General features: G+C 46.0%; 1 protein-coding gene across 2 annotated transcripts in view; it reads left to right on the top strand.

The window, feature by feature from the left end:
• Positions 1 to 24,660, top strand: part of ADGRD1 (adhesion G protein-coupled receptor D1) — a 284,026-nt gene that overhangs the window by 226,530 nt on the left and 32,836 nt on the right. For both annotated transcript variants that reach the window (XM_083589948.1, XM_083589949.1), the window contains one exon: positions 20,941 to 21,032. In XM_083589948.1, the coding sequence (XP_083446074.1) occupies positions 20,941 to 21,032 (92 nt within the window). The remainder of the gene's footprint in view (positions 1 to 20,940; positions 21,033 to 24,660) is intronic.

The raw sequence follows: 24,660 nt of genomic DNA, 5'->3' as shown, positions 1-24,660 counted from the left end.
TTCCCCATTTAACCCCCACAGACACACCCATCCTGCGTTCCTCACTTTCAGCTTAACTTGGGAGAATTTTTAACATTAATTCCAGAATTGGAACATCTGCAATTTGCCACAATTCTCTATTTCTTTAGTGGTGTTAGAGGAAATATTTTGCAGAGTTATCCCTCCTCCTCCTTATTGAAACACAAAACATATAAGAGGAAACGTGTTTAGGAGGAGAGCATTAATGTGAAATATATGCCTTCATTTGCCTTCTAGAAATTTAGCACATGGGGTAAAGCTCAGCACCCCAGCCCTTGTAAGCCAAGTAAGCATGGTGCTGCAATTTGGGAGGGAGACATGAAGGCTCTGACAGTGTTCTAGAGTTTTTCTGCCTCCTTCCCGCAACCTAGCTGGTACTTTCTCAGCGTTGGGAAGTAGGTAGGAGGGATCTAGGACTCTGCCAGAGCCTTGCACCTTCTTCCCAAAGCCAGGCACCTTGCTTATCCAGATTTCGGAAGGCAGCATGAGGGCTGGGGTGGGGTGTGTGTATGTGCCAAATTTTGGGCTCATCACACACACCCTGAATGACAAGCAGTGTGTGGAATTCCAGGCTGAAGTACTCTTGCAGCCAACTTGGTCTGAGAGGTTGGACTGCCCTGAGCTAAGGAATGGAGATCCTCCTTTCTCTCTCCAGATGCTACTGGACTACAACTCACATAATTTCTGACCATTGGACCATGCTAGCAGGGGCTGAAGGCAGTTGGAATCCAAATACACCTGGAGGGCCAACATTTCCTCGCCCCTGAAATTGCTTATACCTTCAGGATGAATGAATTGCTGAATGTTGGAAAGTTTAGGACAGATAAAAGAAAGTACATTTTCATGCAGCACATACCGTAGCTAAACTTTGGAACTTGCTCCAACAGCAGACAGTAGTGATGACTACTTAGATTGCTTTGAATAATGATTAGGAAAATTCGTGGAGGAGATGGCCATCAATGGCTACTAGTCATGATGGCTATGCTCTCCGATAACAATCTTCTTCTGAAACTCAGTTCCTGGAAACCACAGGAGGGGAGAGGGCTCTTGAGCTCAGATCCTGCTTGCTGGTTTCTCACAGACATCTGGCTGGTTACTGTGAGAACAGGATGCTGGGACTAGATGGGCCATTGGCCTAATCCAGCAGGCTGCTATTATGTTCTTATAGAATCATAAAATTGTGGAGTTGGAAGGGATTCCAAGGATCATGTAGTCCAACCCCCTGCTATGCAGGGACCATTGCTAAAGGATTCCTGGCTGCTGGCCACCCAAATTTTTCTGAGGCACTCATTCCACTGTCAAACCGCTCTTACCACCAGAAAGTTCTTCCTAATGTTTAGACGGAATCTCCTTTCTTGTAATTTGAATCCATCGGTTCAGATCCTACCCTTTGGAGCAGCAGAAAATAAGCTTGCTTTGTCTCCCATGTGACAGCCCTTCAGATATTTGAAGACAGCTATCATACTACCTGGGATGCGGGTGGCGCTGTGGGTTAAACCACAGAGCCTAGGACTTGCCGATCAGAAGGTCGGTGGTTTGAATCCCCGCAACGGGGTGGGCTCCCATTGCTCAGTCCCTGCTCCTGCCAACCTAGCAGTTCGAAAGCATGTCAAAGTGCAAGTAGATAAATAGGTACCGCTCCAGGCAGGAAGGTAAACGGCATTTCCGTGCGCTGCTCTGGTTCGCCAGAAGCGGCTTAGTCATGCTGGCCACATGACCACATGACCCAGAAGTTCCCTCGACCATAAAGCGAGATGAGCACCGCAACCCCAGAGTCGGCCATGACTGGACCTAATGGCCAGGGGTCCCTTTACATTTACCTATCATACCACCTCTCAGTCTTCTCTTCTCCAGGCTGAACATTCCCAACTCCCTCAACCATTCCCCATAAGGCTTGGTTTCCAGGCCCTTTATCACCTTGGTCCGCCTCCTCTGCAGACGTTGGAGAACAACTAGGCTAACTAAAATCAATGGAACAAACTCCTGGGAATGTAGACTCATTTCTGTTTCCACTTAATTTCCAGGTCTCTTCTTTGAAACGATTTGCCCAGCCTTGACTTTTTAATGGACTCTCTGGTAGCAGGAGTTGAATTAATAATAGTTAACTCCCACCCCGGCATCATTAACAGTGACACTTGCCATTGCGAGTTATTGTGGCTTTGGGGCGTCTCGCGAGGTCACATAGGAAATCGTTAAGCAGATGGTGTTGTGTTTTCACCCGTCTAGCATTTTTGTCAATTGAGCTAGATGGGCCTGCATGGAGTGGGAAAGCTTGGCACGTTCTGATCCATGGCTGCACCAAACCAATGAGGAGCCATGATCCCAGTGTGAATGCCATGGAATTTATTTGCCCTATACCTGTCGGAGAACTCATAAATTCTTGAGACGGACAGTTGCCCTATATAGCGGGCAAAAGTTTTGGCGAGATGTCAGAACAACACAGCTGAGAGTGATGAGAGATGAAAATGACGAACCACTGAAGGGAAATCCATCTCAATCATTAACTGCATTCCTTCCCACAGGGCTTCCTATTAGCACTTGGGCGGTTTCCAGCTAGTGCATCAGTGTAAAGATTCGCCCTTGTGCAGCAGAATTTCCCCTCCTCTCACCCCCTGCACAACCCCTGTGCTGTTTCCAGATCTTTTCCAGAGGGTTGGGGAACACCCCTAAAACAGATTTAGGAGGTACGGCTTGAGAAGGGAGGAAGTTCCATTGGGCAAGCCGAAAGTCTTGTACTAGTGAGGCATGTTGGTTGGATACCACCCTTTGATTTTTCCTAAGCTGCCAAAAAGATTCCATGCAGACTTCCATGCCTGTGCGTTACTCCAAGACCTTCTCCCTGCTTTTGCGGGAGGTGGCGGAATTCCCCCACCTCCCGCAAAAGCCTACAGGAGCCGCGCGCGACTCCTGCGGGCTTTTCGACCAGGAGGGAGAAGGGACTGAAACGGCCAGTCAGTCCCTTCTCCCTCCTTGGGGAAAAGCCCCCAAGAGCAGCACACTCTTTAAAGGCTGCGCGGCTCCTGCAGGCTTCTGAGAGAGGTGGGGGAATTCCCCCATCTCCCGCAAAAGCCCACAGGAGCGAGAAGGGACTGACTCCACCAGTCAGTCCCTTCTCCCTCCTTGGGGAAAAGCCCGCAGGAGCCGCGCTCTTTCCCCCACCGCCAGCCTCAAAGAGCAGACTCTCCTGGTTTCAGCGGAAGCAATGCGAAGTCTCCGGAGCGCAGGCTTCAGAGGCTTCGCGTTGCTATCGCTGAAGCCAAGGAGCCTGCATTCGCCCCATAGGACGCACACACATTTCCCCTTCATTTTTGGAGGGGGAAAAGTGTGTCTTATAGGGCGAAAAATACGGTAAGTAAGTCAATCTTATGCATCTTGCCAAGGGTCCCTGCTGGGTGGGAAAGCAATTAAATTGATAACAGTATTTTCACTCCATCAGCTCTGCAGTGACAGACCAGCCCCATCAGGGCTCCTCTCCCCTCAACCATCACCTGGGAGTAGCCATTCCATCAGGTTGCCTAAGTGGGAGACAGAGAAAACATGTGGCTCTTCTATTAGCTTTGTCAAAAGCCCAGCTCCATCAATCATCTCCTGCCCCTGAACTATGCAAGCTGGTCCTTATAAGAACAACTGTTTAAGAATGGGTGCCTCTGTTTGATTCCCGCCCCCTTCTCTCCCTATCCTTTTCCGTGTGTGTGTGTGTGTGTGTGTGTGTGTTTAATAGATTGTAAGTCTGCAGGGAGAGACTGTCTTGTTTGAATTGATTGTATGCTGGCCACTCCAGGAGCCTTTATGGCTAAGGAATGAGGTGCAAATGCTCTAAATAAAGCTGTTTTGTCTCAACAACCGCAGGCTGGGTGAATCGGTTTCTCTCTGAATTCCTTCTTTCTCCCACTCTTAGGTTCAAGCTCTCCGCATCTCCACATTTCTTCAAAAATTCATTGGCGCTTTAGACTGATTTATCATAATATACACCTATTTGTAGGCAGTTTTGCCCAATATAGACATTTTTTTTGCAAAACAATTTCCCCAAAATTTAATGCATTTTTTTTTTGTATTTTATTTTCACCAATATATGCATTTTTAGGCATGCTTTGGGGATGCGGGTGGCGCTTTGGGTTAAACCACAGAGCCAAAGACTTGCCAATCAGAAGGTAGGCAGTTTGAATCCCCACAACGGGGTGAGCTCCTGTTGCTCGGTCCCCGCTCCTGCCAACCTAGCAGTTCAAAAGTATGTCAAAGTGCAAGTAGATAAATAGGTACCACTCCGGCGGGAAGGTAAACAGTGTTTCCGTGCGCCAGCTCCCTCGGCCAATAAAGCGAGATAAGCGCCACAACCCCAGAGTTGGTCACGGCTGGACCTAATGGTCAGGGGTCTCTTTACCTTTAGGCCTGCTTTACTGCAGTCTGTTCGCTGTTTTACAAGATTCAGGGAAGTGTGATTTTCCCAAGGAGGGCTGCATTTCAGTTCTCGCATTGTTTCGAGAATTAGGGAGGTTTGCTTTTTAATGTGAACCAAATAAAATTTGTCCTCGAGATTTGTGTGAGAATCTAGTTAAGGGCTACTCAGGAATTATGTTTATGTATATTAAAAAATGTATAGCAGGAGGAGGCTTAGATGAAGACTCTTGTATTTGGGACGGGGGCAGGGCTTTAGGCCCTTGCACTCACCGTGGTCCTGATCCGGACTGAGAGCCTTTTATGTCTGCTACAGATAGGTAGCCGTGTTGGTCTGCCATAGTCAAAACAAAAAATTTTTTTCCTGCCAGTAGCACCTTAAAGACCAACTAAGTTAGTTCTTGGTATGAGCTTTCGTGTGCATGCACACTTCTTCAGATATCTGAAGAAGTGTGCATGCACACGAAAGCTCATACCAAGAACTAACTTAGTTGGTCTTTAAGGTGCTACTGGCAGGAAAAAAATTTTTTTGTTTTATGTCTGCTATTTGTTTTGGGAGAGAAAGTTGCAAAGACCTCTCTGGAATTTTCCCTCCCAAACCAAGTAGGAGGCATGGGGTGATTTGGATCAGGGGCCGTGTTGGAGGCATAAGATGAAAGATGTGGCCCCGCTCCCCATCAGAGTCTTTGTGCCTGTTTTGTAAAGCCCATTCATTCAGTTGCTACTTGTATGAATTGTGTCATGTATACCGTACTTTTCCATGTATAAGACTAGATTTTTTTTCTTTAGAAATTATGCTAAAAAGTGGGAGTCATCTTATACATCGGTAGTGCATAGGGTGGATGTTTGATTGGTTGCTGCTGCAGCTGTCAGCAGCTATTGGGCATGTTATTGGTTGCTGCGTCAAGGGCTGGTGTTGATTGGCTGATGCTGCGGCAATTGGGCGGGCGATTGGCAGCTTTTTCCGGTGAGGAGATGGAGGAGAGGCGTTTTCCGGCAATGTTCCCTAAAAAAAAGCTTAACAACCCTTTGCAACCCCCCCAAAAAGCTCAACAACTCTGAGCCATCTCCCCCCATCTTCTTAATTATGACTCCCCCCAAATATACATGGGGGTGTCCAATACACAGAAAAGTACGGTAATTTGGCCCTAAGAAACAAGCAAATAAAAGTGGTGGAACTTACAGGAACCTTTAGAAAGCAGGCAACTAAATGAGCAGCGCAAAATATATGCGAGGGCCATAAAGCATTGCTACGCCAGCCCTGAGTGCTTAATTGCTTCCAATCTATTCAGATGCTACTAATACGACGCATTAAGCAGATGCCTGAGATTTCAGTAGAATGTCCTTAATTCTGCCATATACATATATATCATATGGAAATTTACTACCATGGCAGCTGGCCGGGTAAAATGGGAGCCTTCTGCTAAAAGACATATCGCTTTCTTCCAAAAATGCAGGCACTATGAATGTGTGTGGCTGCGTGTGGGCATGTGTGTACGGTAATAGCTGTTCGACAGCGGAAGGTGACAGACTCTTTCCCTTAAACAGAGGTTGGGTGTCCATCTGTCAGGGATTATTCAGCTGTGATTCCTGCATTGGAGGGCATAGCCTGGATCAGTGTTTCCCAACCTTTTTCCAACCGTGCCCCCCTTCCGACCTTGTTTCCTTTATGTGCCCCCCTTGGGTGTAGCCAAGGGGGGCAGATCCCCCCCAAATAAGCAAAAATCAGTACAAATATTATCTGAGGTTCTGCCCCCCTAACAAAAGCTTGCACCCCTAAGAAAACTCCTGCCAATGGCCACGCTCCCCGTGATCCTACCGGTAGAAAGGTAGTTATTTAAATATTTTGTTTGTAAATACAACATGTTTCATTTATAATTTTTATAATTTATGCAAAATACAACTACATAAAATGATAGGAACATAATGAAATATTGTTGAAGCAGAAAACTATAGATTCATGGAGCTGGAACATACCCCAAGAGTCATCTTTCTAGTGCAGGCATGGGCAAACTCGGCCCTCCAGATGTTTTGGGAATACAACTCCCATCATCCCTACCTAACAGGAGCAGTGGTCAGGGATGATGGGAGTTGTAGTCCCAAAACATCTGGAGGGCCGAGTTTGCAGGGGGTTGCACTAGAACAGGCATAGGCAATGTAGGAAAGGCATGACAGATGGTCATCCTGTGAGCATAAAAAACCTGTTTGGAGATAGTAAACTCAGTCCTTTACAGCAGAATGCAGCAGAAGCAACTGTGGTTGGGATAGTAACATCAAAGGTTTCATTTATAAAGCAAATAACAAAACAACAAGATGACTCTCACATCCATCTTCTTCTTCGGCAGAGGAGCAGAGAGAAAGCAGAGAGAGAGAGAGAGAGGAGAGATTTAAAACATCCCATACTCATACATCAATTAAGTAATTAAAGGTAACCCGCAACATTATGCAATGTGAGAATGAGACATTACAATACTAACACATCCAACCTCTGCTTAGAAACATCTAAGGAAGGAGAGACCAGAACCTCCTGAGGGAGATCCATCTTCCATGTATTATAAAAAATAAACAACACTTATTTGACCCCAGTTATTTGACACAGAGGGGAAAACCTACAGATATAGTACAAAAGGTGCACAGGGAGTTCTGTATATACGGGAGAATTTTAAAAAGCAAAAGGTCCTCACTGACCTGGTGCAAAAAGATCTTGTCATCCAGAGGAGCCCTGGCTGCCTAGATAAAACACCATAGCCCCACAAACCCTTACCTGGGAGTAAGGCCCACTGAACTCACTGCGACTTTCTTCTGAGTAGACACTTTGTTATTTATTAGATGCAAGTCAGCAACACCAGTAAACTGGCTAGGGTAAAGTATGCATAAAAATGCATGTATCCGTGAAAATAGCATGCAAAAATGCAATGTAGTAGTTTTGCTTTGCAAAACTCTGTATATTAGGAGAAATTCACACTAAAATGCTGCTGAATTTTCATGAGGAGTTTTTTTTCCTTAATGCAAATAGATGTGGAGAACTGTACGTAAGTGTAGAAAAATAATAAGCAGAGAGAAATTGGATTTGACAGATTCACCATTCCCTGGCTGACCATTCCTATGAACTTAGCAGCATAGAGAGGAGACAGGTTATAGGTCAGTCGGAAAATACATGCTTGCACACAGATGTTCCCAGGTTCAGTCTTCTGGCTAGCTCCAATTAAATCAGCCTTCTCCGACTTGCTGCCCTCCAGATATTTTGGATTACATTTCCCATCATCTTGAGTGTTGGTCATAGTTGTTGGGGCTCATTGAAATTCAAAGCAACTGAAGGGCACTAGGTTCATGTGACAAGATTGGGAAAACATCTGCTTGGAACCTTGGAGAGCTTTTGGCAGCTGGGACAGACAGTGCTTTGCTAAATCTACCCACGGATTGACTCAAAACAGCTTCAGGTGTTGCATGGAACCACACTTCAGAAGTAGAGCAGAACGTTTGCTTGCATGATGTCCCATGTGCAATCTTTCCCAACTAAAAAGATCTTGGGCCACAGGGCTAATGCAAGTCAGAGTGGACAGCCCTGGATTCCATGGACCAATGATTTCATAGTCATAGAATTGTCGAGGCATCCTGTCCACAGCCACCTCTGGGTGGGCTTGAACCCCAAACCTTCTTGTTGACACACTGACCCATTGTGCCCCCGGGGGTTCCTTAGTGAATGACGGCTTCGTGTGTACATAATATGCCTTTCAGTGTATTTCAGTCCCGCCGAGAACCTGGCCTCATACATTTACTAAATGGTTTTTCTTGACAAAGCCTGCAACATATGTGAAACCAGGACTGGTTTTATTAGCGATACTGTTTTTGATAGGAGTAAACTACAGCCTTGGCTGCCGGCGCCTAGTGAGCTGAGCCAACAATCCTGAATTCATGTGTAATTATACCGCAGGAATAGCAGCAGCCACACAAAGCGTCGCTTAGAAAGATAGCAATTGGTTCGACATACAGCTCCCAAATCTAAATGTTTATTTCTTCTCACTCAAACACCGGTATATACACAAGAGTGCTGTTTGTGCTCACATCTACACAATTAGAGCATAATTCTTTCTTGGTATTATGGTTACAGTATTTGGAGAAGTTTAAATATATATATATATGTAATGAGTGCTTCATCAGCCACCAATTTTCTCCAATTCAAACTGTTGACAAGGTATTTACATAAGATACTGAGATATGGAGGGAGGGAAAAGACTGTTGGTGGGATGAGATGCTGCGTCTTTCTCAGTTTTATTCCATAACGTAAGAGGAATGGATTCTTTGTTCCAGACAGCAAAAACATTAATAAAAACTATTCATATCTAATCCGTTTACACAAGCAAGGTATGAACACCATTATTTACTTTATCTGCCTTAAAGGCTAGTCTGTTCGGCTACTTTTCTTGCAAAACGTTTTTTATATTTGGGGCTGAGTCACAAACGTTTGCCTGTTGTTGGGAGAATTTGGACGTAGCGCCAGACCAGGGGTGGCCAATGTTGCCCTCCAAACATTGTTGGACACCATTACAAATCAGCCCCAGCCAGCATATTTTGGCCAATAGCCAAGGATTGTGCCAGTTCCATTCCAGCAACATTTGGAGGGCCACAGGCTCCCCATCTTTCCCCTCCCAGTCATGTATAGAATGGGGTGATGGAAAGGGAGCATGAGTGAAGGGAGCTGAATCCTAAACAGTTTAGGACAGGCACCCTCAACCTGCAGCCCTCCAGATGTTTAGGACTACAATTCCCATCATCCCTGACCACTGGTCCTGTTAGCTAGGGATCATGGGAGTTGTAGGCCAAAACATCTGGAGGGTTGCAGGTTGGGGATGCCTGGTTTAGGACCACAGCATATGGAAAGACCTTCCCCTTGTCTTCTGTATGAACTCTCCCACAATATTTTTGGATTGCTTCTCAGGGGCACCCCATCTTTGGAGGTTCACATTGAAGAAGGTGTGCTCCGTTCTGATGACATGTCCCTAAACTGTTTAGGGTTTAGCTCCCCTCTGCCATGTGACCCTTCTGCCTCTCCACTTTATACATCATTGCAGAAAAGGTGGGCTTAAATCAAGGGATGAGGAACTTGTGTTACCCCAGAGGTTGTTGGATTACAACTCACAATTATCCATGGCCAATGGCCAATGGATGCTGGTTTGGTCATCCACCCTTCCCTTCTCCTCTTCTGTGGCAGCTGTGAGTTCAGAAGCTTTTGCTTTCAGTTTTGCTTAACCACAGCTGCTTGTGCTGCCAGAACCAACAAACTGTGTTGGCGTTAAGAATCACTTGTTTGAAATAAGTCGTTTTTCTGATACAAAGCATCATTGGCTTTGAAATTGAATTTATCTTAAGGTTTGGATGACATGCTGAAACTGGAATTAATGAAAAGAGAGAAGCAAGCATTTCTGAGCTCCTTGAAGCTACGTTGGAGAGGAGGAGGAGGTGGAGGAGAAAGACAGTGTGAACCCATGAGTCATTGTCATGCTGAGCAATGGTTTTCTGCCCCTTTCACAACAATCAGGAAGTGTTCAATGACTACAGAACATATTCAGTCAACACTGAGCTGATTTATATGTCCATACACACCCCTTATAGGTGCCTCCTCACCAAAGATGTCCGCAAGCCTTGGAGTTCTACAGACTCTTCAGATGCCTTTCTCTTGTGCATGGGTTTTGGCTACATTACCAACAACACAAACAAACACACACCTACCATAGAAAATAGAGGCAAATGTTTTTGCATTGTCCATCCAGAAAACTGTAGAACTACATTTATATATTTGTTTGAGTTTATATGTTTGTTTACATGTTTATATGACAATAACAGGTGACGTGTGGGTGACAGGCATGTGTCCTTAGATGGGAAGCCATAATAATAATAATAATAATAATAATAATAATAATAATAATTTATTATTTGTACCCCGCCCATCTGGCTGGGCTTCCCCAGCCACTCTGGGCGTCTTCCAAAAAATATTAAAACACTGTAATACATCAAACATTAAAAGCTTCCCTAAACAGAGCTGCCTTCAGATGTCTTCTAAAAGTCTGGTAGTTGTTGTTGTCTTTGACATCTGGTTGGAGGGCGTTCCACAGGGACGGCGCCACTTCACTATTATTAGTGAAGGCTGGTCAATTTGGGTGAACAGGGCATAGCTCCACTGGCCTCATTCTGCCCTCAGCTAGCTCCCACCTGCCTACCTTCTTAATCACAACCAGTCTAGGGTGCAGGACAGCTTCTTCCTTGGTCATGTTGTTGTATTTGGAGGAGAGGAAGGGGACAAAGCTAAAATTAGTTGGCTCTGCATGTCGTTGGCTGTGGCTGCACCTACTGTTGCCCCAGCAGTCCCAATGGAATGGTCCCTACTGCTCACAACCCATGCATGGGTGTTTATGGGTGCATTTCTGTCATTTAAACTAGATGCATTTGTTACATTAGACACAGAATAAATTCTAGGAAATGCATTGCAAGGCCCATGATTTCCTGAAAGTTTTGAGCATCAGCTGGAATAGCTCCCATTATAATATAACTACATTCGTGGAACACATCCCATAGACGGTATATATTTCAAATGAGGCATAATTGGCAGCCCCGAACAATTTAAAAGTGCTGGCTAAATAATGAAAGGGAATCCACTTTTCTAGCTAATTATTTAGATGGAGAGCAAGCGCCAGGATTCCAGTTAAATAATAGTAACTGTCTATTATCCAACTTTCTTTGGATGGCTGCATAATGAAGATGTTTGTTTGCAAATTGTTATTCAGCAGAAAAGCTGTCATATCCTCCCCCCCACTCTACAAGCAAGTTAACAGGATCTCCTGCCATACGAGAGCTGGAATTCTAAATCTGGATGCTTAATAACCAAAGCTTTTTTATTTATGATTCATGTGTTGCTGAGCAGTCAGGCTGGGACTCTGTAGGATTACTCCAGAGTATCTGTCTGCAGTGGTAACTTCAGAAGCTCGTGCTTATTAGGACTGATAAGACTGAAGGTAGGGAGGCCAACAGCAGGGGGAGCCAGAGCCACAGATAGGCAGAGCTACAGCCAAAGATAGATGCAGCCAACTAATTCTTATTTTAGTGCCATTCTCCTTCCTGCTATGTTTATATAAAGGCAATGCTAAGATTAAGTGGGAGATGGTGGCTGACAGAAAGTGCCACTCCCTAGATGGGTTGTAAGTTAGGAGGCAGGCAGCTGGTGTCTGGCTGTGGGAAACCAAGGCTGGTGGGACAGTGCCCCACTCGCCTTAACAGACCAACTTCCTTTTAAAAAATAAAAAATAAAATCAATTTCCATATAACTTATAACTTATGCTATTCAACTTAGACAATACTTATAATACAAACAATACACATCATCACAATAGTTTTTAAGGTATTCTTTAAACATTATCCAATCTTTATTGACTTTCTGTACAGTAGTACCTTGGGTTAAGAACTTAATTCGTTCTGGAGGTCTGTTCTTAACCTGAAACTGTTCTCAACCTGAGGTACCACTTAACTTATGGGGCCTCCCACTGCCACCGCACGATTTCTGTTCTCATTCTGAAGCAAAGTTCTTAACCCAAGGTACTATTTCTGGGTTAGCGGAGTTTGTAACCTGAAGCGTCTGTAACCCGAGGTACCACTGTACTGAGTTTCCTCTTAGTCTCCCTGTCATCCTTGTGAGTTGTAAATATTCTATCATTTTGGCTTGACAGTCAGTTTTTGTGGGGATGTTGTCACTTTTCCAATTCTTTACTACCAAAATCCTAGTCGCTGTGGTTGGGATAAAGAGAGGTCTAAAATTTTTCTTAATTTCCGTGGACGTAATTCCTAGTAGGAAGGCCTCAGGTTTTTTTGTGTGTGAATGAGAGTTTGAATATCTTTTTAAGTTCATTATATATGCCATCCCAAAAATTTCTTATTCTCTTACATTCCCACCACATGTGCATGAAAGTACCTACCCCGTTTTTACACCTCCAACAAACCTCTGAACTGTTCTTATACATCTTGGCCAATTTGGCTGGGGTTAGGTACCATCTCTTAAGAGACCAACTTCCACTGAGTGGCAGAGAATGTGACACTGAGTTCATCCTAAGGATGGGGCAGAATTGAGCTTGGGGAGGGGATACTTTGGTTATTTCACCTTAATTGTTCACTTTGGTTTAATACCCCACTCATAGGAGCCAACTTCTAGGTACCAAGGGGTTTATGCCCCCCCAATAAAATAATTGAGGGGGCAGCCCCCCAAGTTGATGGACATTGTCATTCAAATGGTTTGTGTGCACCTCGTCATGTGACTGATTATGCAGGACAGGGCTTACCTGCGCCCCCAGTATTTTATTCAAGATGGCACCCTTGAACCCATTCCTAGGGGTCTTAGTAGAACACAACCTTAACATGAGTCAACAACATGCAGCAGCAAAGAAAGAAAGAAAGAAAGAAAGAAAGAAAGAAAGAAAGAAAGAAAGAAAGAAAAGAAAAGAAAAGAAAAAAGAAAAGCTAATGCTATTCTAGGCTGCAAAAACAGAAGTATAATGTCCCAATCAAGGGAAGTTGTCAGGGAACTGTCATCTGAGACGAAGGAGGTGAAAGGGCTCATGGAGGGTGAGAGAGACCACTCAGCGGAGGAGGGGACCAGCAGGGGGAGAAGTGGAGTTACAAGGGAAAGTGAGTCGGAGGGAGAGCTCAGAGATACTTCAAGCGGGAACAGTGGAGAGGTTTCAGGACCTCCCGTAGGCACACCCACTCCTCGGCGGAAACTGTCACGCCGAGAGTCCAGAAGACGCGTTTCCGTCAAGGAGCTTTTATGCTGGAAGAAATTCCGTAAACGCCCACTGTCCGATTCAACGAGCGATTGATGGAGCCATGCTTAAGGAGCTCCATCACAGACAGAGGTTTTGGGAACTTAGCCAAGCTCTGAGGGATCAGGATTTTACGCACAAGCAGCTCACCATCCCATCACAGCAATCGGACAGTCCCTGAAAGCAGCTTGTGCAGAGAGGCATCATGAGCAACCCAGCTGGAGCCGGAGGAGCAGCAGGAGCTGGAGAAGGTCCAACTCTGGAAGAAAGGTGCAGAGTTTTGGAACTCCAGCTAGCAATGCAAACGGCGAGGCTAGAAGAAAGGAGGGCGCAGGATGCAGAAAAGGCAAAAGGCGCTACACTAGCAAGAAAGATGCCAGGAATGGTGCAGAAGTTTGGGGGGGACCCCAGGAACTACCAAGCCTTTAGGACAGAGATGCAGTATGCTCTTGAACTGCAGTTTAACGACTTTCCCGATGAGGCATCGCGAGTGGCGTTTGTGATTGGCCATCTCGAAGGAGGGGCGAGAGACTGGGTCCGGCCCCTGATGGCAGGGAATAGTGACATGCTGAAGGACGCGAGGAAGTTTTTTCGCGCCATGGATTTGATGTTTTCCAGCGAGATTGAACAGGGACTGGTGCGCAGACAATTGATGGCTTGCAAACAGGGGAGCCGATCGGTTCGTGAGTACTGGACTGAGTTTACAATGTTGATACATAAATTGGGGTGGGACCTATCGGCGGAACCCATTCAAATGCTCTTTGAAGAGGGGCTTTCTTTGGCGGTGAAAGACGAACTTTCCCGGGCGCCCAGGGCGGAGTCTATGGACCAGCTGACCAAATCAGCGTTGACCATTGGAGCGCGCCAGGAGGCAAGAGCCTTGGAGAAGCGGGAGGGGAAAGGAGAGCGTTGGAGGGATTTCCGCATTCCAGAGATTCCAGAACCCAGTTTCCCGCCCGGAGAGCCGATGGAAGTTGGAACAGCGCGCGCGCGCGCAGTTTCAAATCCCAGTGAAGGGAGGAAGAAGGAGGGAAAGAGCGCCAAGAAATGTTACCTCTGCCAGCAGCCAGGTCACTTTGCCAGAGTCTGCCCACAAAGAAAGGAATGGCAAGGGATGGCGGGAGCTGTTGGGGGGAAGGAGGAGGAAGTCCAGGAGCCAGTAAAAGCCAGCGCCTGTCTGCCGCTGTCAGGGCACTGCAGACAGGCCAAGGAGCAGTAAAAGTGCCCACTCCGGAACCTCCAAGACCAGCTCTAGTAATAGAGGTGCTGCTAGAGCTGGCAAACGGATACCCACTAAAGACCAAGGCGCTGTTGGACTCAGGCAGCTCCTGTAATTTTATGAGCAAGGAGTTTGCAGCTGAACACCAGATACAGACACTCCCTTTAAGCAACCCCCTGCAGGTCACCACGATCGATGGGAGGGAGCTGTTGGGGGGAGAAGTTAGCCTACAGACCGTCCCAATGGTTATGAGGGTGGCAAGGCACACTGAAAGGATAGCATTCAATGTAGCCACCCTGGGAGGGGCGCCAGTCATTTTGGGAATGAGCTGGCTAGCGCTGCATGACCCGCTAGTGGGCTGGCATCAGAGAGTGGTCTCCTTTGGGTCAGCACATTGCCTGGAACACTGCAAAGAGGGAAAGGTGCCAGAAGGGGCAAAAGCCTCTCTAGCAGGGATGGAAGTGGCGGACAAAGGGAAGGTGCCCAAACAATACGCTGACCTGAGCAAGGTCTTCAGCGAAAGGGAAGCAGATAAACTACCACCGCATAGAGACTTTGACTGCCAAATTAACCTGGTCCCTGGGGCCCAGCTCCCCGTGGGCAAGCTGTACGCCATGTCAGACAGGGAAATGCAGGAGTTGAGGGAGTTTATTGACAAAAACCTGAAGAGAGGTTTCATCAGAGAGTCCAGAGCGGTGGGGGGCAGCCCAGTGTTTTTTGTGGACAAAAAAAACACGGATAAACCGAGATTGATCGTGGACTACCGGCGGCTGAATGCCGTGTCAGAACCAGTGACTTTCCCCATGCCCAGAATTGATGACATTTTGACCAGGGTGAGGAAGGGAAAGATATTCACGAAACTGGACCTGAGAGGAGCGTACAACCTGATACGAATAAAGAAGGGGGATGAATGGAAGACAACGATGTTCACCCCCCTAGGGGCTTTCGAATATCTCGTTATGCCCTTTGGATTACAAGCAGGCTCCGCCTGTTTTCAATCGCTCATGAACCATGTACTGGGACCTTTGCTCTACAAGAATTGCGTGGCCTTTCTCGATGACGTGCTGATATATTCAGAGAATGAGGAGCAGCATGTAAAGGATGTCAGGGAAGTGCTGAGCCAGCTGCAAGCAAACCAGTTGTGGGTGAAATTGGAGAAGTGTCAGTTCCACGCCAAGGAGGTGGAATTTCTGGGGTACCGCCTATCAGACAAGGGATTAGCCATGGATCCAAGCAAGGTACAGGCGGTGCTGGAATGGAAGACACCAAAAACGAAAAAAGATGTGCAAAGGTTCTTAGGGTTTGGGAACTTTTACCGTAAATTCATCAAGAACTTTGCCCACTTAACGGCTCCCATCACGGACTGTCTGAGCAGCAAGAAGAAATTCGTTTGGACGGCGGAGGCGGAGCACGCTTTTGAGGAATTGAAAAAGGCATTCGCTTCGGAAGAACAGCTCCTGCATGTGGATTTACAAAAACCCATGAGAGTGGAAACTGATGCCTCAGACTGCGCGGTGGGGGCGGTGCTGCTTCAGCCAGGGAGCAATAAGTCAGAATGGAGACCGTGTGCCTTCTTTTCGCGTAAGCTGAACAAATCCGAGAGGAACTACACGGTATATGACCGAGAACTACTCGCCATTCACGAAGCGTTCCGGAGATGGAGACACTTACTAATTGGTGCACAGCATAAGGTACAAGTATGTACGGACCACAAGAATTTGGAGTATTGGAGAACGGCACGAGTGCTCAACCAACGACAAGTGAGATGGGCCCAGGAGTTCTCCAAATTCCATTTTGAAATCTGCTATGTGCCAGGTCCAGAAAACATCAGAGCGGACGCTCTCTCTCGCAAACCTGAATATTTGGAGGGGGAGGGAGCGCCAGAAGAGAGACATATTATCCCAGCGGACCACTGGGTGTGTGGTGCGGCCTGGGTGGGGCAAAGAGAACTGGTAGAGGGAACGGTAAATGATGAGTACGCCCAGGATAAGCTCAGAGGTTTAAGGGGAGAGGGAGAAGACCCCGGAGGTTTTGAAGAAAGAAACGGGGCATTGTATTACAAAGGGGCGCTATATATACCTGAAGGGGAATTGAGGGGGAGAGTACTCAAACAGCTGCACGACAATCCCACAGCGGGGCATTTTGGGCAACACAAGACCATGTGGTTGGTGACCAGGGAGTTTTGGTGGCCCAAGGTGAGGGAGGATGTACGGGAGTATGTGAGAAGGTGTGACCAATGCCAGAGAGCCAAAGGAGAAAGGCGGGCGCCAGCGGGGTATTTAGAACCGTTACCCACACCAGAGCGACCGTGGGAGGCGGTGTCGATAGATTTTATGACTGATCTGCCCAAATCCCAGGGGAAAACCACCATACTAGTCGTAGTAGACCAGTTAACTAAGATGGGTCACTTTGTAGCTTGCTCACATGCAGTCACGGCGGAAGAGACAGCAAAATTGTTTGTAGAACATATTTTTAGGCTGCATGGCGCCCCCTTGAGGCTGGTTTCCGACAGAGGGAAACAGTTCACGTCCAGATTCTGGAGGAAGCTTATGAGCTTGTTGCACGTAGAGGTCAACTTTTCGACTGCCAGACACCCTGAGACCAATGGGCAGGCGGAGAGGGCAAACGGTATCCTTCAACAATACCTGAGATGTTATGTCAATGACAGAGAAAACGATTGGGTCGAAAAGTTGGCACTAGCGGAATTTGCTTACAATAATGCAGAGAATGTGTCCACCGGGATGAACCCCTTTATGGCTAATTATGGGTGCCACCCCAGGGCGTTTCCAGGGGAAGGAGGAGAGAGATGGAGTGTTCCGGCCGCTGAACTTTTTGTAGAAGAAATGGAAGCGATCCATCGTCAACTCCAACACAACTTAGAAAGGGCCAAAGAAGAATATAAGAGGCAGGCAGACAAGAGCAGAAGGGAAGGTGAAACAATTAGGGTGGGGAGTCGGGTCTGGCTATCAACCCAAGGGTTGCCGTTCAAGGGTAGTTGCAAGAAATTGAGACCCAAAAGATTGGGACCATTTGAGGTCATCCAACAGGTCAACCCAGTGGCTTTCAGACTCCGGTTACCGAACCACATGAAACTGCACCCAGTATTCCACAGGTCATTACTGTCACCATACAGGGGGGAAGGTGAAGGGGTATCCACACGGGGGCCAGCCATAGAAGAAAGGGAAAGCCGCAACTATGTGGCAGAAATCATTGACTCCAGGTGGAAGGGTAATCAGGTGGAGTATTTGGTCGCGTGGGAAGGGGAACCGGAGTCGGAAAACACCTGGGTGAAGGCAGAGGAGGTCCATGACGAGGTCTTGATCGAAACGTTCCACCAAAGGTTCCCCAGGAAACCTCAACCAGTAGCGAGGTTCCGGAGGGAGAACTTTGGCACCACCGACGATGAGGAGGAACTGGAGGGATTCAGGGAATCGGAGTTGGAAGAGGGTACAGACTCCGAGGAGGAGGAGTACTTGGAAACCGGGAACAGCAAAAGGTGGAGGGAAGTGTTCGAAACTTCGGAAGATGAGGGAGGTTCCTTCAGGGGCTTTGCTCCCTCGCCTCCCGCAGAGGAGGGGAGGGAAGGGGGTGAAGGGGGCCCTAGAGGGGAGGTGGATGTCAGGGAACTGTCATCTGAGACGAAGGAGGTGAAAGGGCTCATGGAGGGTGAGAGAGACCACTCAGCGGAGGAGGGGACCAGCAGGGGGAGAAGTGGAGTTACAAGGGAAAGTGAGTCGGAGGGAGAGCTCAGAGATACTTCAAGCGGGAACAGTGGAGAGGTTTCAGGACCTCCCGTAGGCACACCCACTCCTCGGCGGAAACTGTCACGCCGAGAGTCCAGAAGACGCGTTTCCGTCAAGGAGCTTTTATGCTGGAAGAAATTCCGTAAACGCCCACTGTCCGATTCAACGAGCGATTGATGGAGCCATGCTTAAGGAGCTCCATCACAGACAGAGGTTTTGGGAACTTAGCCAAGCTCTGAGGGATCAGGATTTTACGCACAAGCAGCTCACCATCCCATCACAGAAGTTATAAAGGTAAAGGTAAAGGGGCTTCTGTAAACAGTGTGCAAAAGAAATTAAAAGCATCTCCGCACTGTACTTTGGATGTGCATGCCTATTCCTAGCAAGGTACAGGTGTGCACAGCCCAACTGAGAAGGACTGAATGCTCCACTCACCAGCTGGTAGGAGAGTGTAGTTTTCTTTTTAATGGCTCTCAGGACAAATTCAGCCCCCTGGCGAACCATGACTGGCTTGTGGGCCATAGGTTCCTCACCCCTGCCCTATGGTGCAAAGTGACACAATGTTGAACCACGTGGACCTTTTTAGTCCACGATTGAGCCTGGCCTGGTGATTCTTCTTCCATCCTTTATCCTGGTGTGTTCAAACACTCCGCAGATGTTGTGTAACTTTGGCTGAAACAGAGCCAATGTTTCCTCCTCTTCTTCTTTGTTTTTACTGACTAGCTCTTGAGAAGCTTGGGGCCTTTCTTTTCTTTTCTGACAGCCTGTGTGCCTTTTGATCAGCCTCCTTCAAGTGGCAAAGTTTTATTTTCCTCACCTGTGACTCCAGAGATCTTGGCAGCTGCTCATTTTGTTCCTTCTCTCATTGTCAAGTCTTTTCAAGATGACTTGGATTTCTGTCGAGAGTTTTCTTTTCATTGCTCAACTGCTTCTGCTGGGCCTTAACTTCAAACCCAGTGTGGCTTCTCTGAAGACTTACATTCCCTCCTCCCTCTCTGCTCATTTTAAAATGATCTCATATGCTTTCAGCACCAAAAGGGGTCTTCCCAGGTTCACAGCTTGGAGTATGTGAGACTTTTGTTCACTGACAAAATTGCCAGAAAAAATATTATCTATAACCAAGCAGCCTAAGTATTAAATACACTCAGAAATTTAAGAGACGCATGAGAGTCTCCAGGCTCCCCTTTACCTCCAGGCCAATGCGATGCTCACCAGATACTGTTGAACTAAAAGTCCAATCAGCCTCAGCTAGCATGGTCAATAAAGGTAAAGGGACCCCCAAACGTTAAGTCCAGTCATGGACGACTCTGGGGTTGCGGCGCTCATCTCGTTTTACTGGCTGGGGGAGCCAGCGTTTATTCGCAGACAGCTTCCGGGTCATGTGGCCAGCATGATTAAGCCACTTCTGGCAAACCAGAGCAGCACACTGAAATGCCGTTTACTTTCCCGCCAGAGCAGTACCTATTTATCTACTTGGACTTTGATGTGCTTTTGAACTCCTAGGTTCGCAGGAGCTGGGAATGAGCAACGGGAGCTCACCCCACGTTGCGAGGATTCGAACCACCGACCTTCTGATCGGCAAGCCCTAGGCTCTGTGGTTTAGACCACAGCGCCACCCGCGTCCCAATGGTCAATAGTCATGGATAATGGGAGCTGTAGTCCAAGAATATGTGGAAAGTTCCAGGTTGGGGAAGGATGATGTAGTAGATGATGTGAAGGATTTCTAAGTTAGCAAGCATTGGGCCAGGGCCTCACAACTAGGGATGGGGAAGAAATTCAACTGAGTTCACATTTAAAGGCTAACCTTATCCAATGTGTACTTTCTGGATCAAAACACAAACCAAAACATAGCTATCAAAATTTTGCACTTTTCTTAATTTTGCAAGGGAGCTTTCCAGTCAAGTAATGCATGTGCTAGATTATCCTGTGAACCACCCTGAGACCTGTGGGTATAGGGTGGTATAATAATAATAATAATAATAATAATAATAATAATAATAGGCATATTAACGCATATATTTGTAAAAATAGCTGTCAGCATGTAATATCAAAATGTAATTAAAATGCAATAAAACATCAAAACAGAAATACTGAAATGTTGCCTGTGAACTGTTTACAATGCTTCAGATAGTGACTGAAGAGTCACTGACAGAGGATGCAATATGGGCCAGTTGAAGAAAATGCCTTCTAACAAGGCAGTTTCATGTGTTCCTCTCATGAGATTGTTAGAGGTCATCGATTTGATACTTACAAGCTCAAGGAGTGGTTCCTGCCCCCACTTTCTTTAAGTAGCAAACTCTTCCCATGAAATATTGCTTGGCAAAAATAGTCCAATTCTTGGAACTCACATGGTCGTTTTGTTATCGGTGCTGTATCAGGAACAGAGCAGGTTTTGAGTTTTAAGCAGATATTTCCAATGTTTTATTGAAACATTGCAGATGGGGCAGTGACACTTAACTGACCTCCCAGCATGCAAGTTACTGCTGCTTAGTGCAAGGAAGGACAGCACAGTTCAAATGAACCAGCTGCTGGACCTGATTGCTCCGCTGATGCTTTCGCACCACGCCAGCCTCCCTGCTGCCTCACCCCTCCCAGTAAGCTGCAACCACTCACCTGTTGGGAGGTCAATTAAGTAATTAAGTGCCTCTACCCCACCATGCCATCCATGACTGATGTTTTGAAAGGGATGTTTCCCACACTCCTCACAAATAATTTTGCCTATTTCTGTCTCCCTGAATCAATTCTTTATTTTCTCCTCTAGGTTAACATCGGCATTCTCATTGCAGTCACCAGAGTCATCTCAAGAATAAGTGCAGAAAACTATAAGGTGCACGGGGATGCTAATGCATTCAAGTAAGCCTCTTTTATTTATAGTGACTTATAACTCTTAAGTGGGTCTGAGCTTGGAGTGTGGTACCTAAGATCTAAAAGGGTCAGGAGTAAGGTTCTAGACTTCATGGATGCACCAAACAGAAAATCCAAAGAATAGTTTCTCTAGATAAAATTCTGTGGCAGTTCTTCACTCAAAAGGGTGAAGATTTTCAAAAGTGTTGTGAAGTATGCATCTAATCTCATATGAACACTCTGTGAAGCAGTACACTATTGGGGTACTCTACCAAAGATGAAACAGTCAGTTTTGGAGCATTGCAGAGCTCTTTTTTGTTCAAGGTACTTCCAGCAACGAAGTCCAGCAGTACAAATTTCATGTAGCATCAGCAACCGAGTGAAAGAAAGTCAACACTATCCTGATAAAAGATGTGCTGCTGGAGCATATGCTTTAAATCATACTTTCAGAAGGGCAATTTGTTGATTTAGATTACTTGCTCCTTTTTCAAGCAAGCAAGCAACTTTTGTGAGATTGGCGGAAAGATCTGGGCTAATGAAAGCTTGCTTAGTTATTGTATGCCTTTTCCAGAATCGAAGGGGAAACCAGTAAATATGTCTCTGTTAAGATCTATGTTCTAATTATTCTGTAATGAGTTTGAGGTATTGGAAAGGAAAATGATGGCTGATGCTTTATTTTGAAAGGCTGCAAACTGCATAGTCCTTTGAGAAATGAATGGTGATCAATGGCAACTCAGATTCCCCTCCACCCCACTTGAGCTGTGACAAAATTGTAGGTTTCAATTTGTTATGGGTGACGTAGGTGTTTTCCTATGTGGATTGTCTTTCGTTGATTTGTGCTCAGGCTGCGATTTAGATTAGGGCAGGTCTGGAACTGGTAAACCTGGTTCTAGAACTGACTGTGAGGTCAGACGGAGGTTGATGAGACCATCCCCCCTTCACCCTAATGGACTAGCCTCCCCTGAAAGACTTACCTAAAATTTATGAAAATTTCCAATTTTGGGGTGGCAGGGAGCAACTCCCTAACAATGAGGAGCAGCAGAAAAACTGGGGAGAAACTCTTTGCTAGTAAGGACTCTTCCTGATAGCGGCTGCTTGTCGGCTACCTTTTCTACCAAGCCCTCAACCACAGTGATCATATCACATCATCACATATTTTTGTTCCAGGGACTTGGGGGTGGGGAGTGATGGTTCATTGGCTGGCAGAATTTGTCTGGCAGTGAGTTGCAGCCCCACTATCCTCAAAAAGGAAATATCTCCAGAAATACACCTACACACGTGACCACAAAGTTTGGGGAGCAGGCAAATCAGCTTTGTCCTATGCATTCCCATAATCGGAGTATGCACACACAGACACAGAGGGGCTTCCATATGAGTAAACATTACAAATAACACTGTAAGTTACAAAGTTCTGTTTTCTATCAACCCATGGTCACCAAGGGATATGTGGAAACAATTCCTTCCTTCTCTTTCATATGGCCATAAATACGAGTGACCCTGGAAGAAATTATGGGATGCTGCAAAGAGGTTTCATGTATAGGTGCCCTCCATTTTTCTTAGAAACAAAGAACCTGTCAGACCTCCATCCAGATGGTTCAGTTCACTTGCCATTAGCCATGGCAGAAACTTGCAAGATTTATCAGGAGTATTTATAGAGGAGTCCTAGGTTGATTGAACCTGCATGGCAGACTTTTTTGTGAGATGAAGAAAGAGGAGATCAGCACCTTGTGTCTCCCTGCTGAAAATATGTAGCACTACAGTGTGAGGAATAGGTGTTTATCTTCCATACAACCAGAGTTTTGAAGACCAGAAAGGGACACAGAGCTCATCTAGTCCAATTTCTTAAAATGATATAGGAGTTAACATAAGGGCGCCATTCCTTCTCTGAGTCTTCTGTTAGTGAAATGCAAACACATTTCTTAAGAATGTAAGAATAAACAGCTGGTTCAGGCCAAAGGCCCACCTAGTCTAGCATCCTGTTCTCACAGTGGTGAACCAGATGTCTATGGGAAGCCTGCAAACAGGATCTGAGTGCAACAACACTCTCCCTACTTGTGATTCCCAACAACTCACATTCAGAAGCAAATTGCCTCCAACAGTAGACCCAGTAAATATGGATCATGACTAGTAGCTATGGATAGTCTTACACTCCATTGATTTGTCCAATCTTCTGTTAAAGCCACCCAAGTTGGCGGTCATACCTGAAGAGACAACAACAACAACAACAACTTTTTTAATACACCACCCATGTGGCTGGGTTTTCCCAGCCACTCTGGGCAGCTCCCAACATCAAATTAAAAACACAATAAAACATCAAATATTAAAAACTTCCCTAAACAGGGCTGCCTTCAGATGTCTTCTAAAAGTCAGATAGTTGTTTATTTCCTTGACACCTGATGGGAGGGCGTTCCACAGGAAGGGCGCCACTACTGAGAAGGCCCTCTGCCTGGTTCCCTGTAACCTCACTTCTCGCAGTTAGGGAACTGCCAGAAGGCCCTCGGTGCTGGATCTCAGTGTCCGGGCTGAACAATGGGGGTGGAGACGCTCCTTCAGGTATACTGAGCTGGGGCTGTTTAGGGCTTTAAAGGTCAGTACCAACACTTTGAATTGTGCTCAGAAACATGTGGTAGATAAATAAATACTACATTGGTACAGTAAAAACTGAATAGTATTTATTTATCTGTTCAGTTTTGACTCAACTTCTAAGTCTGGTCCTTCAAACTTGCTATGGAATGAGAATATTTCTACATGATTACTTATTTCACTGTTGGCAAATAGCCCCCCCCCAAAGAAACAAGCACCAGCAGGGTGTGTCCCAGGGCTCTGGAAAACATACATGATGAAGTTAAGCCTTTTTGTTCACTTTCTGCCAATAAATAAATATCAGAACCATGTCAGGGTTAAAGTAACCTACAGTTTTTGTACAACAAGGAACACAGCTCATGACTGCAGCTGGCAAGAACAAATATTGGTGGGCGTCCGTTGATTTGCCCAGATGCCTTGAGGGACCCCAGGAGTGAGATTTGTTGGCAGCAGAAGTGTGTATTTGCTGGAGGGGTCTTGTTTCTCTTGGCAGCTGGCAATAACAAATAGATGCAATTGTTACCAGTAATTGTTACAGATTTTTCCATACGGTGCTGGCAAGCCGAGCTCAGCGTGTTCATTCGATTAGCAGTGCAGGACAACATAAGCCTGGCCTTATATAGATGTTTACGGAAATGAACCTTTTCATCAGCTGTGACCAATTTAGCAAACTTTAATATCCCCACAGATCCAAATTTCAGATTTCTGCCTTCCAAATTCAGGAAGATCTCTCTCTCTGTCCTATCTATCTATCTATCTATCTATCTATCTATCTATCTATCTATCTATCTATCTATCATCTATCTATCTATCATCTATCTATCTATCTATCTATCTATCTATCTATCTATCTATCTATCTATCTATCATCTATCTATCATCTATCTATCTATCATCTATCTATCTATCTATCATCTATCTATCTATCTATCTATCTATCTATCATCTATCATCTATCTATCATCTATCTATCATCTATCATCTATCTATCTATCTCTATGACAGTTGGCAGCAGAAAGATAAGTTGCCTTTCCCACTGTGACAGCATTGCTAT

This window comes from Podarcis filfolensis (genome assembly GCF_964270895.1).
Source record: "Podarcis filfolensis genome assembly, chromosome: 16".
In the NCBI taxonomy this organism is placed as follows: Eukaryota; Metazoa; Chordata; class Lepidosauria; order Squamata; family Lacertidae; genus Podarcis; species Podarcis filfolensis.
The sequence above is the reverse complement of the archived record's forward strand: the minus strand, read 5'-3'. Positions and strand labels throughout refer to the sequence as shown.